This window comes from Symphalangus syndactylus, chromosome 3, assembly GCF_028878055.3.
Source record: "Symphalangus syndactylus isolate Jambi chromosome 3, NHGRI_mSymSyn1-v2.1_pri, whole genome shotgun sequence".
NCBI lineage: Eukaryota > Metazoa > Chordata > Mammalia > Primates > Hylobatidae > Symphalangus > Symphalangus syndactylus.
Genome location: NC_072425.2, coordinates 9,269,000 through 9,280,331, shown reverse-complemented (window position 1 = coordinate 9,280,331; position 11,332 = coordinate 9,269,000). Strand labels below are relative to the sequence as shown.

At 58.4% G+C, this 11,332-nt stretch overlaps 1 protein-coding gene across 10 annotated transcripts; it reads left to right on the top strand.

The window, feature by feature from the left end:
• Nucleotides 1–1,425: 1,425 nt before the first annotated feature.
• PPP1R26 (protein phosphatase 1 regulatory subunit 26) lies at nucleotides 1,426–10,994 on the top strand. Of its 10 annotated transcripts, XM_063636773.1 has the most exons (5): nucleotides 1,979–2,117; nucleotides 4,323–4,439; nucleotides 4,775–4,907; nucleotides 6,038–6,171; nucleotides 6,533–10,994. In XM_063636773.1, exon 5 carries the CDS (start codon nucleotides 6,595–6,597, stop codon nucleotides 10,231–10,233), a length of 3,639 nt encoding a protein of 1,212 aa, XP_063492843.1. In that variant the 5' UTR covers nucleotides 1,979–2,117; nucleotides 4,323–4,439; nucleotides 4,775–4,907; nucleotides 6,038–6,171; nucleotides 6,533–6,594; the 3' UTR covers nucleotides 10,234–10,994. The 10 variants fall into 10 exon arrangements, with proteins under 10 accessions (XP_063492842.1, XP_055126403.1, XP_063492843.1 ...); XM_063636772.1 differs by lacking the exons at nucleotides 1,979–2,117; nucleotides 4,775–4,907 and adding an exon at nucleotides 1,426–1,443; XM_055270428.1 differs by lacking the exons at nucleotides 1,979–2,117; nucleotides 4,775–4,907 and adding an exon at nucleotides 1,777–1,827.
• Nucleotides 10,995–11,332: the final 338 nt, after the last annotated feature.

The following is an 11,332-nucleotide window of genomic DNA, read 5'->3' as shown; positions in this document are numbered from 1 at the left end:
CACCCGCTACCACGTCCGGTTAATTTTTGTATTTTTTAGTAGAGACGAGGTTTCATCATGTTAGCCAGGCTGGTCTCAAACTCCTGACTTCAGATGATCTGCCCACCTTGGCCTCCCAAAGTGCTGGGATTACAGGCGTGAGCCGCTGCGCCCGGCCATACATTGCATTTACGCTCTTGTACAGAGTAGGTAGGATAGGGCACACAGAAGAGCTAAATTCCTTACGGTAACAAGCTCTTAGAATACCTAAGAAAAAGACACACAGCCCAACAGAAAAATAAAAAATAGGCAAAGAACACAGGCAGACAATATTCCAAATGGCCAATAATAAAATGAAAAGATGTTCAACATCACCAGCAGTCAAAGAAATTAGGATTCAAGTGATGAAAACGGCTGTTTCGCCTATCAGACTGCCAAAGACATAAGGCAATGACGTATCTCAGGGCTGGCAAGAGGACAGGCAAGCGGGCATGCCCGCTCACCAGTGGGTGGACGGCAGGCTGGCCCCGTATTTCTGGAGGGCATTTTGGCAAAATGCAGCATAGTCTTTGGCCCGCCGGCCTCTTCTAGGGATTTGCCCGCAGGAACTGCTCAGAGCCGCTCTAAGGACGCATCAAGAAAGCTGTTCATCACAACACTGTTTTAAAAACTGTGAAGCAGCATGCCAAAACCTTAACAGCCCATGTCTCTGGGAAGTCACCTTATTAATTAGATCATCTCCCCAAAGTTTGGTAATGAAAGAGTATTATTTTATGAGAAAAAAAATTGATTTTTGAAAAAGTTCACGAAGGCATTAAAACAATTCTTTAATGGGTTTCCTGACCCCAAAACTGGCCCTCCAGCTTCCCAGGCTGGCATGACTAGAAGTACCCCTCCAAGCAAGTCTCTGATTTTGATCCGATCAAATCTCTGTCACTTTCTAGACAGGAACCGAACCCACAAATTCATCTCCCAGACACGTGTGGATCAGGGCCCGGAGGCTTACAGAAGCAGCGCGGTGCCCTGCGCACCGTCTGCCCCTTCCACGAGTGGGCGCTGAGGGAGGATCCAGTCGGGTCTGCCTGTTCCCCGCCGCCCGGGGATGCTAAGCACACCCAGGCCACCGCCAGCCTCGGGCACACACCCTGGACCTTTTATAAAACAGAACTGGAAAGACTTTCAAGGTCACATGGTCAGTGCACAGCAGAAGCAGAAACAGCAGCGACATCAAGGTCCAGGGCAGTTCCTAGAAACTGTTTCCTCCCCCGAACCTGGCGGCAGGTGTGCTCGAGGAGCCGCCGCCCCGGGCAGGCCCTGCGTCCACTCCCCGCCGCAAGCTCGGGTGGGGCAGCCGCGGGGACACGCGGGGGCCGCCCCCGACCCCAGCCCAAGGCTGTGGGGCTGGAGGGGCGGGCAGGCCGGGCTCAGCCCGGAGCCCCCGCGTGAACTTCGGGGAGGAACTCGGTTAGCGGCCGGGGCCCCGCACGCTCCCTCCCCGCGGCCCCGAGCGCTTTCCCACGGCCACGCCCCCCGCGCCCAGAACTTCCCGGCGACCCCGCGCCCCCTGCGCGCCCCCCGGAGGTGGCCGCGGCACGGGAGGCGGGGAGCACGGGGCTCGGCCCGGCCCAAGCGCCTTCGCCCCGCACCCCCGCGGAGGGGGCCGCGTCCGAACCGGGCGGGGCGGGGCGGGGGTGTCCCCGGGGCGCGGGCGCGGCGGCAGGTGGGCGCGCTCTCGCGGGCGGGGGTCCGGCCGGGCCGCGCGCCTCCCCCGGAACTCGGCCGTGCCATTCCCATGATGCCCAGCCACGGGCACGGCTTCCGGAGTGCGGCCGCCGCCGCCACCGCCCGGTAGGTCGCGGGGAGGGGGCGGCTTGGGGGGGTCGCCCCGCCCCCCGCCCCGCCCCTCCCCTCCCGCGCTTCCCACGGCGCGGCCCGGGCGCGGGGCGGCGGCAGCGGCGGCGCGCGGGGAGGCGGGGGGCCCGGCCGGACGCCCCTGCGCCCCCTCCCCGCGCCCCGGCCGAGGGCGGAGCGCGCTGGCCCTGCAGCCTCCGGCCCGCCCCCGGCCCGCCGCCTCCCCCGGGACGTGGGACGCGGGCGCAGGCGGGGTCCGCGCGGCGGGCGACGGGGGACGGGCCGAGGTGAGCGGGTGCAGGGCCGGGGCCAGGGGGCTCGGGGGCTGGGAAGCTGGGAGGCCGGGGACAGGAGGGCCAGCCAGGCCGGGGCCGGCGCGCCGTGCAGGCCGCGGCGGGCGGGCGGCGGGCGCTCCCTGGGGCAGGCGGACGGGGATCGGCGCCGGGGCTGCTCCGTTCCCCGGGCGGGGATCCTGGCTCTGGCCTCCGTGCGACTCTCGGTCCGCGCGCCCCGCGCTCCTGGAGCCCCAGGTGAGGCGCAGGTGAGGGCTCGCGGTGGGGAGCTTGGGCCCGGCCCGGGGCGGCCGCTGCCCTCCGAGAATGGCCGCGGCCCGGCCGGCCTGGAGACTGCGGTTCACGCCCTGCGCCAGGCGGAGCTTCCGGGAGGGTGGCCGCTCTCCCGGGCCCCAAGCTCGCGAGTCCTCGGATCCCAGAAACATAACTCCGGGGGTGCAGACCTGCTTGGAGGCCCGGCCTCTTCCCTGGGAGGCGTTCGCTCCCGCCGGGCCGAGGACCAGGTAGCCGATCCGGGCGGCTAGGGCGAGCGCGCCCTCGGGGAGGGGAGCTCCCGTGGGGGACCCTGCCCAGCCCGCAAGTCGTGAGTAGCCCGAGCTTGGGAGTCGGGGGAGGTCGGGCGGGGGCAGCCGGGAGGGGCTCACCTTGCTTCCAGTTCCCAAGCACAGGAAATGGCGGTGCAGCTTTGCTGGGGGACGTTTGTAGTGAGGTTGTAAAATTGCAGCTTCTGGAAGGCTGGGAGCTGAATTCGAGCCCACGCCCACTTCTGGGTGGCTGGAGCGGGCCCTCCTGCTGCCCCGCCCGCTCCTGCACCGGGGCTCCTCTCCCTGGCCTGCAGACCCTGGCCTCCCTACCCTGGGGGAAAACCCCACCTGGGAGGTAAGACCGCTCGCTGAGCTGCTTTTCAGCCAACCGAGAAATGTAGAGTATTTGGGGGCGTTTCTCACAGGTGGGCAGACTGTTAGGATGGCGAGGGCCCAGTGTGGGTGCTTTGGTTCTCTCCAGAAGGTTGATGTCTGGACCGAGAAGGTACCCGAGTGTTCTCCACCGCTTCCTAAAGTCTGACACCGTGTGGCTTTGGGGTGCAGGTGCTGGGTGTCCCCACAGCCACCCTCAAGACCGTATCCTGAGGCAACAGTTTGACAAAGCCTGCACCTCTGGCTTGGGCCCACACCTATCTCTAAGGACTGATTAGGGGGCTTTTCTTGTTTTGTTTTGTTTTTTGGAGCCAGAGTCTCGCTCTGTCGCCCAGGCTGGAGTGCAATGGCTGATCTCAGCTCACTGTAATCTCCGCCTCCCTGGTTCAAGCGATTCTCATGCCTCAGCTCCTGGAGTAGCTGAAACTACAGACGTGGGCTCCCACGCCCAGCTAATTTATGTATTTTTAGTAAAGATGGGGTTTCGCCATGTTGGCTAGGCTGGTCTCGATCTCCTGGCCTCAAGTGATCCATCTGCCTCCACCTCCCAAAGTGCTGGGATTACAGGTATGAGCCAAGTTCCCCGACCCAGGGCGCTTTTCAAGAATGATTCATCTCACATAATGTTTTAAAGCCACAAGCTGTCCTGGGGAGACGACCCCCCTCAATTTTTTTTTTCTTTTTTTGAGATGGTGTCTTGTTCTGTCTCCCAGGCTGGAGTGCAGTGGCACGATCTCGGCTCACTGCAACCTCTGCCTCCTAGGTTCAAGCAATTCTCCTGTCAGCCTCCGCAGTAGTTGGGACTACAGGCACACGCCACCATGCCCGGCTAATTTTTGTATTTTTAGCAGAGGAGGGGTTTTACCATATTGGCCAGGCTGGTCTCAAACTCCTGACCTCAGGTGATCCACCTGCCTCAGCCTCCCAAAGTGCTGGGATTACAGGCGTCAGCCACTGCACCTGGCCAGATTTTTTAATACCATTCTTGAACTAGGTGATTTGACAGCTTAGAAAACTGTTCACTAGGTGCCCAGGCCCTCTCTGCAATCAGTCAGAAGCTGTAAACGTGGCTAGTGGAGAACAGAGTATTTCCCCAGGAAAACTCCCCTCCCCGACCTTGTCATCTAGTATAAAGACACTGACTTGGGCCCGTTTTCTTAAGGTAGTATTTAAGGTAGTATTCTTAAGGTAGTATTGCTGTTTAAGGAGTTAATAGTCTTAATTTAGACTCTCCTCAGCCCAAGGCTAATGGAAATGTTTTGTCGTTTCTGTCATTTTGCAGAGGCAATTTGAATAACACCTACAGTGAGGCAGGCGTGGGTCTGCTAGCCAGTGAAAGAGCCCCTCCCGCATTGTTGGTCCCCCAGTGCTCTGTGGCAGTGGAGAATCTCTCCAGAAGGTGACTTTATGGGGGATGTCATGGGCTGCAGTGGGTGGCCAGAATTTGCGAACTAACAGATAACGTCACATACGTGCCCCATCCCCATCACTTCAGCCAGCATCAGATCCGCTGTCCAGGATAGCTATACATTACTTGTGGTTAAATGTATTTGTCTTAATACATTAAGTGAAATATATTTGTACTTGTGGTTAAATGTCTTAGAGTAAGTTCCTTCAAAAGTTAATTTTGAGCCCTTAAGTTAATGATATTTCTTTCCAAAAAAAAAAAAAAAAATTATGAACTGTAGCTTCAGCCTGTAATTAGATGCCTCTGATACTCTTTGATTCTGGTAGTCAAAAGTCTATTGAAAACGCAGAGAGAGGATGCCTCAGTGTGTAAGTGGAGTGATGAGGACCTGATCTCTGGGCGTGTGGGAACACTGGCTGCCGTTTCATCACAGTCAACCCTGGACTCAGAGAATTTCAAGTAATTTCAAGTAATTCTTGTATTTTAATTTCCGTTTTAGGGCACAAATTGGTGCTAGCAAATGACTCACTTCTGAATCTGTCTCACCCCTTGGTTAATTGCTGGTTACCTCTTTGGGGCTCACCTGTGTGCAGGTGTGGCCAGCCTCACCTTTTGTTTCTTTTTCTTTCTTTTTTTTTTTTTTTTTTGAGATGGAGTCTCATTCCATCGCCCAGGCTGGAGTGCAGTGGCGCGATCTCAGCTCACTGCAAACTCCACCTCCCGGGTTCAAGCAATTCTCCTGCCTCAGCCTCCCAAGTAGCTGGGATTACAGGCATGTGCCACCATGCCCAGCTAATTTTTGTATTTTTTTAGTAGAGATGGAGTTTCACTATATTGGTCAGGCTGATCTTGAGCTCCTGACCTCAGGTGATCCACCCGCCTCGCCCTTCCAAAGTGCTGGATTACAGGCGTGAGCCACCACACCTGGCCACAGCCTCATGTTTTTGTGAAAAGATGGTGGCGTGTAAATACCCGATTATGTGCTTGTCAGGAAGGAAGCGACTGGTTAAACAGAGAAAGCTCCTGGTAAAGAAGAATCCATAACAGAGGCAAAACATATGGGCCGGTTTTCGCCCACTGCTGCGGTCCTGAGGGCAGCCACAGCCTCTGAGCCAAGGGGAGTTCAGTGTCCATAAGCCTTGGGGGCTCGCTTGCATAGGAACCACTTTGCACTGCAATTCTGGGGTAGGCAAGTGGGTATCAGAGCAACGTGTTAAGAATGAATAGCTGTGCAGTATCCCTGGTATTGTTCTAAGTGACTGCCATCCACCTGAGCTTCCTCCCTGCAGTGGCAATCCCCAGGCCTTTCGTGAGCAGGTCTTCAAAGTATCCCAAGCTCAGCCCAGCATTTGTGCTGAGGCAGCCACCTTTGGTCTGACATCTGGAAGCACAGGATGAGAAGGGGGACATCACTGTGTTCAGGGTGACTTCTGTGCTAGTTAGCTAAGAATAACAATGCAGTCCCATGAGACCACCTGGCAAATTTACATTTGACATTTAACACAGAGAGGGCTTAGTAAAAGCAGCCCTTCAAGATGTTTGGGGAAGTAAGTTTTGAGTGGCTTACATCATACAACTTTCTGTTCCAGGAGCTTGTTGGTTGGGTCAAGAATGAACCTACGCATGACGGCGTGCTGATCCTGGGTTTATAGTTGTCCTTTTTAACCTGCAAAGAAGCATTTGCAGACGTTGTCTCATGGGTACCGCTTGCCAACCTTTGGAGGTAAATAAAACCTCTCCCCTCTTACAGAGAAGGTGGAAGCCTGGAGTGAGAAGGGAAGCATGGGGAGGTGATGACCGTGCGTGCCCCGGGCGGCACCATGGAGGGTGGTTGGAAACCTTACTGAATCTTCCCAGCAGCCCCGGGCTGGAGCAGGTAAATTGTTCCTTTCCCAGCTGAGGAATCGGAGGCCCCAGGAGCATGAGTGAGTCACACAAGGACACCCAGCTAGCTGGACGTGGGGCTCCACCCAACTCTCTCCACTCGATGAGCCTGACATGCTGTTCCTCTGGGGCCTCACTTGGTATTGGCAGCTATCGCTGTTCTTAGCTGCATCATGCCCATGTGCTTTCTTTCCGCCCAGGATGTGAAGCCGGTAGAGAAATAAAGCATCGCCCCTCTGCACATCCCTCCCCGTCTGCTAGAATGTTTCTCATGAACGCTTCTCCAGTGGTTGCTCTCCAGTCCAAATGGGAGGCCTTTGGCCCACCAGGGAGCTGTAGGTTCCCCAGGTGCTTCTCGGAGGCTGACGAGGGCGTGGAGAGCGCGTCAGTGAGCGCCCGGGTGCAGATGCTCATCAGCACTCTGCAGCGCGACGGGGCTGCTCGGGGCACCAGCGATGAGCGCGCTGCGCAGAGGGGCCACAGGGCAGAGGGATGCCACGACGCCAGGCCGGCTGCCAAGCCCACCGTGCACAAGGAGCCACCCGCATTGGCTGCCTGTGGTCTCGTTTCTGACTTTGACCCCATGGGGGAGGAGGAAACTGCAGACTTTGGCCCATTGGTGCTAGATTCAGACAGCGATGATTCGGTGGACAGGGACATTGAGGAGGCCATCCAGGAGTACCTGAAGGCAAAGAGTGGAGCCGCACAGCCCGGAGCCGGCGGGGCCCAGCCGGGCGCAGCCCAGCCTTCCAGGGCCGCAGGCGGAGGCAGTAGATGTAAGCTGGAACCGGCTCACGGCAGTGCCCCGACTGCCCTGTGTCCCCCAAAACTTGTACCTGGATCAGGTGGTGGCCCCAGCAGCCAGGTGGGATCCAGCGAGGACCAGGGCTCCGCCTCCCCGGCCAGCGTGAGCAGCGATGACTCCTTTGAGCAGAGCATCAGGGCGGAAATAGAACAGTTTCTGAATGAGAAGAGACAGCATGAGACCCAAAAATGTGATGGGTCAGTGGAGAAGAAACCAGACACAAATGAAAATTCAGCCAAGTCACTCTCGAAATCCCACCAAGAGCCACCTCCGAAGGTGGTGCATCGGCAGGGCCTGATGGGCATCCAGAAGGAGTTCGCCTTCCGCAAACCTCCCCGGTTAGCGAAGATGAACGTGCAGCCCAGAAGCCTCAGGTCCAAGGTCACAACCACGCAGGAGAACGAGGGCAGCACGAAGCCAGCAACCCCCTGCCACCCTTCAGAAGCAGCACAGAATAAAAGTGGGATCAAAAGGAGCACCAGCGCCACAAGGAGGGGAAAGCGAGTCATGAGCGCAGCACAGGCGCCCGAGGCGTCTGACTCCAGCAGCGACGACGGCATTGAGGAGGCCATCCAGCTGTACCAGCTGCAGAAAACACGAAAGGAGACTGACGGGGTCCCGCCCCAGAGGGTCCAGCTCCGAGAGGAGAGAGCCCCTGACCCTCCTGCACACAGCACAAGCAGCGCCACAAAAAGTGCCTTGCCCGAGACCCACAGGAGAACACCCAGCAAGAAGAAGCCAGTGGCCACCAAGACCACGGACCCTGGTCCGGGGGGCCTGGACGCTGACCATTCCCCCAAGCTCCTGAAGGAAACCAAAGCTCCACCTCCAGCGAGCCCTGCTTCCAGGAGTGAGTTTGTGGAACGGTCCTCGTGCCGGGCAGACACATCTGCTGAGCTGATGTGCGCAGAAGCAATCCTGGACATCTCCAAGACGATCCTGCCGGCCCCTGTGGAGGGCAGTGACGGGTCCCTGTCTGCAAGCCCACTCTTCTACTCCCCGAACGTGCCTTCCCGCTCTGACGGCGACAGTAGCTCCGTGGACAGCGATGACAGCATCGAGCAGGAAATCCGGACGTTTTTGGCCCTCAAGGCGCAGTCAGGGAGTTTGCTGGCCAGAGGTGAGAGCTGCCCACAGGCTGCCCAGGGTCCACTTTTGCCGCCTGGCCTCAACAGCCAGACCGGTGGCCACAAGGCCCCTCTCTCTAAAACACCAGACCCACTGCTGGGCTGCAAAAGGAAGCGTAGAGGCGGTGGCCATGTGAGGCCATCCACGCCCAAGAAAACGCGGGAGGTGGTGAAAGACGGTGGCCAGGATGCTGACCACAGCCAGGGGAGAGCTGAGCCCGGCCATGAGGGGCGAGACCTGCCCATCCAGGGCAAAGCCAGCGAGGCCCCGGGAGGGGAGGGCGCCGCCAGGGTGCCTGGCGACACTCGCGTGTCACAGGGCCAGGGTAAGACAGACGAGGCGAGGCGCCTAGATGAGAGGGAGAGCTCTGAAGACAAAAGCAGCTCCCTGGACAGTGACGAGGACCTGGACACAGCCATCAAGGACTTGTTAAGGTCCAAGCGGAAGCTCAAGAAGAGGTGCAGGGAGCCCAGGGCTGCGTGCAGGAAGAAGGTCAGGTTCAGCACAGCCCAGACGCACTTCTTGGAGCAGCTGGGCGGGCTCCAGAGAGACTGGAAAGACAGGGACCCGCCGGTGCTGAAGAGCTGCCTCTCCAAGTCCAAGAGAGACAGTGGCGAGGGTCCCGGGAAGAAACCCCCCAGTGTCTTTGGCAGCATGGCAGAGAGGATGAAGCAGGAGGGCGCCGGGAGCCAGGACGCAGCCCTGGCCTTCCGGGTGAGGAGACCCGCCTCTGCCTCCGCCTCCACCTCTGCCTCCGAAGGGAATCCGTTCCCCAGGGAGTCCCAGGGCCCAGCTCCCAGTCCCGGCTCCCTGTCTGATGACAGCAGCTCAGTGGACAGCGACGATAGCATCGAACTGGAGATTAGGAAGTTTTTGGCAGAAAAGGCCAAGGAGTCAGTGAGCAGTGCAGAAGTTCAGGCAGAGGGCCCCACCGCTCTCGGGACAGGGGGCCCAGCCAGGCCAGAGGTGCTGTGCAGGAAGGAGCCGGCCCCACCACCTGGCGTGTGCACACGGAGCCAGAGGGCCAGGGCGGTCCCACATCTGGCCGAAGGGCTTCGAGGCACAGAGAGCGCAGGAGCACAGGGCACAGCCAGTCTGTTCAGCCAGGGCGGGAAGGGGCTCCCTGCTGCTCCGGCCCGAGGGGATCCGGCGCCGTCCAGGAGTGGCGGTGTCTCCGCCAAGGGGCTCGCAGTGAGCAGGAGAAATGTTTATGTTCACAAAGACCAGAGCCCACGAGGGGCTGAGCCTGCTGCCAAAAGTGCTTTTGGTCAGCTGCCCAGCTGTGCCACAGCGGGCACCGAGGCAGGAGGCGCCAGAGGAACCTTTCACATGGGCTGCGGGAGCCCAAGCTTCCTGACCCCCAGCCCGGGAGCTGAGAGGGACGCTGGAGCCCAGGCCGACCGCGCACCGCCCTGGAGCGACTTCGCCCACCAGAGTCGGCTGCCCAGCCCGTGGGTGCTGCGCTCCGAAGGCAGAGATGCAGTGTGGAGGGGGGGCGTCGGGAGCGAGAGAGACAAGGGGTCTGAGGGCCCCGCCCGGGGCCTGCCCAGCCTGCCCCTTGCGGGCTTCTCGCCGCTGCTGTCCACCCAGCTCTTCCACTTTGGAAAGGGTGTCTCCTGGGGGGGCAGGCAGGCTGGCCTCTTCAGCCCCCACCTGGGGCTGCCTCTGCAGGGCCCCTCCTTCTCGGCCTTCAGGGAGGCCCAGGCCGGACCCAGCCCTGTCTTTGGAAGCCCACACTTGCTGGCAAAGAAGGATGGCGGCCCCTGGCCAAGCAGGAAGGCACAGACAGGGCTGAGTTTGCTTGACAGGACGAGCTTGGGCTCGGAGGAAAGCATTTTAGACCTGAGGTATCGACGAAGGGTCATCAACCGGGATGACCAGGACCAGGACGCCTTGGGCAGTGACGCCAGTGACTTCAGCGACACCTCCACGGAGGACAGTGGCGGCAGCTCAGTAGTGAAGGTCTAAGCCCTTGGGCTGTGGGTTCGCGTCCTGGGTTCCGTGCATTCGTGGAAAGCGGCGTAGCTGTGCGTGTAGCCGTGCGTGTGTGTGTTGGTTCTGTGGTTGCAGGGAGGGGAAACAGTCTATTATACATAGCCCTGTATATATGTACACCAACATGAAACTTTTATTTAACAGACGTGTCCTGGTAAATATGATTTTTGTAGCTTTTTGTAAATTATTTAAAGTGATGTAAAAAATATTTTTGGAAAATACTGTTGTTCAATTTTGTAGGGTGTTCCTAACTGCAGTTTTCTGTATTCTGCATACAAGTCTTAGAGTAGAGAACGTTTGGTTCTTATCATCACAGCCAGGTTCGCAGAGACTCTGACGCTTTGTGCTTGATTGCTGGTGAGAATGGCCAGCGGCGGCTGCAGCGGTAGCCTGAGGAAGGCCGAGCTGCCCTCCCTGGGAATCACTCAGATGCCCCAAGATGTCCCTTGGGAAGCTCCCAGGACAGCACATTTTACACAGAGGACACTCCCTCGGCCCCACGTCCTTGGAGGCCAGAGCACATCTGAAAACTGCAATCACAGCCATCCGCTGGAAAAATGTTTCGAAGCACAATGGCCAGCGAGCACGTGAGTGCTCCCTGTTGCATGTCAAATCCACACAGATGTCAGCGGCAGCTGCTCTGCAGCCCAGCCCTGGGCCTGGGTGGGTTCATGTCCAATCTTGTTCAATCACTAGATGATTCTAACATCAAAATAAACCTCTTTTTATATGGAGTTACTGTTCTTTTTAAATCATGGTTCTTAAAGATAACACATGTGCACTTAAAATTTCCTTTTTGGCTGGGTGCGGTGACTCACACCTGTAATCCCGGAACTTTGGGAGGCTGAGGCGGGTAGATCACCTGAGGTCAGGAGTTGGCGACCAGCCTGGCCAACATGGCAAACAAAACCTCGTCTCTACTAAAACTACAAAAATTAGGCATGGTGGCGGATGCCTGTAATCCCAGCTACTCAGGAGGCTGAGGCAGGAGAATCTCTTTAACCCAAGAGGCGGAGGTGGCAGTGAGCTGAGATCGTGCCATTGCACTCCAGCCTGGGTGACAAGAGTGAAA

Coding starts and splice junctions, on each gene's coding strand:
- PPP1R26 (XM_063636772.1), top strand. CDS start 6,595: ATGTTTCTCATGAACGCTTCTCCAGTGGTTGCTCTCCAGTCCAAATGG.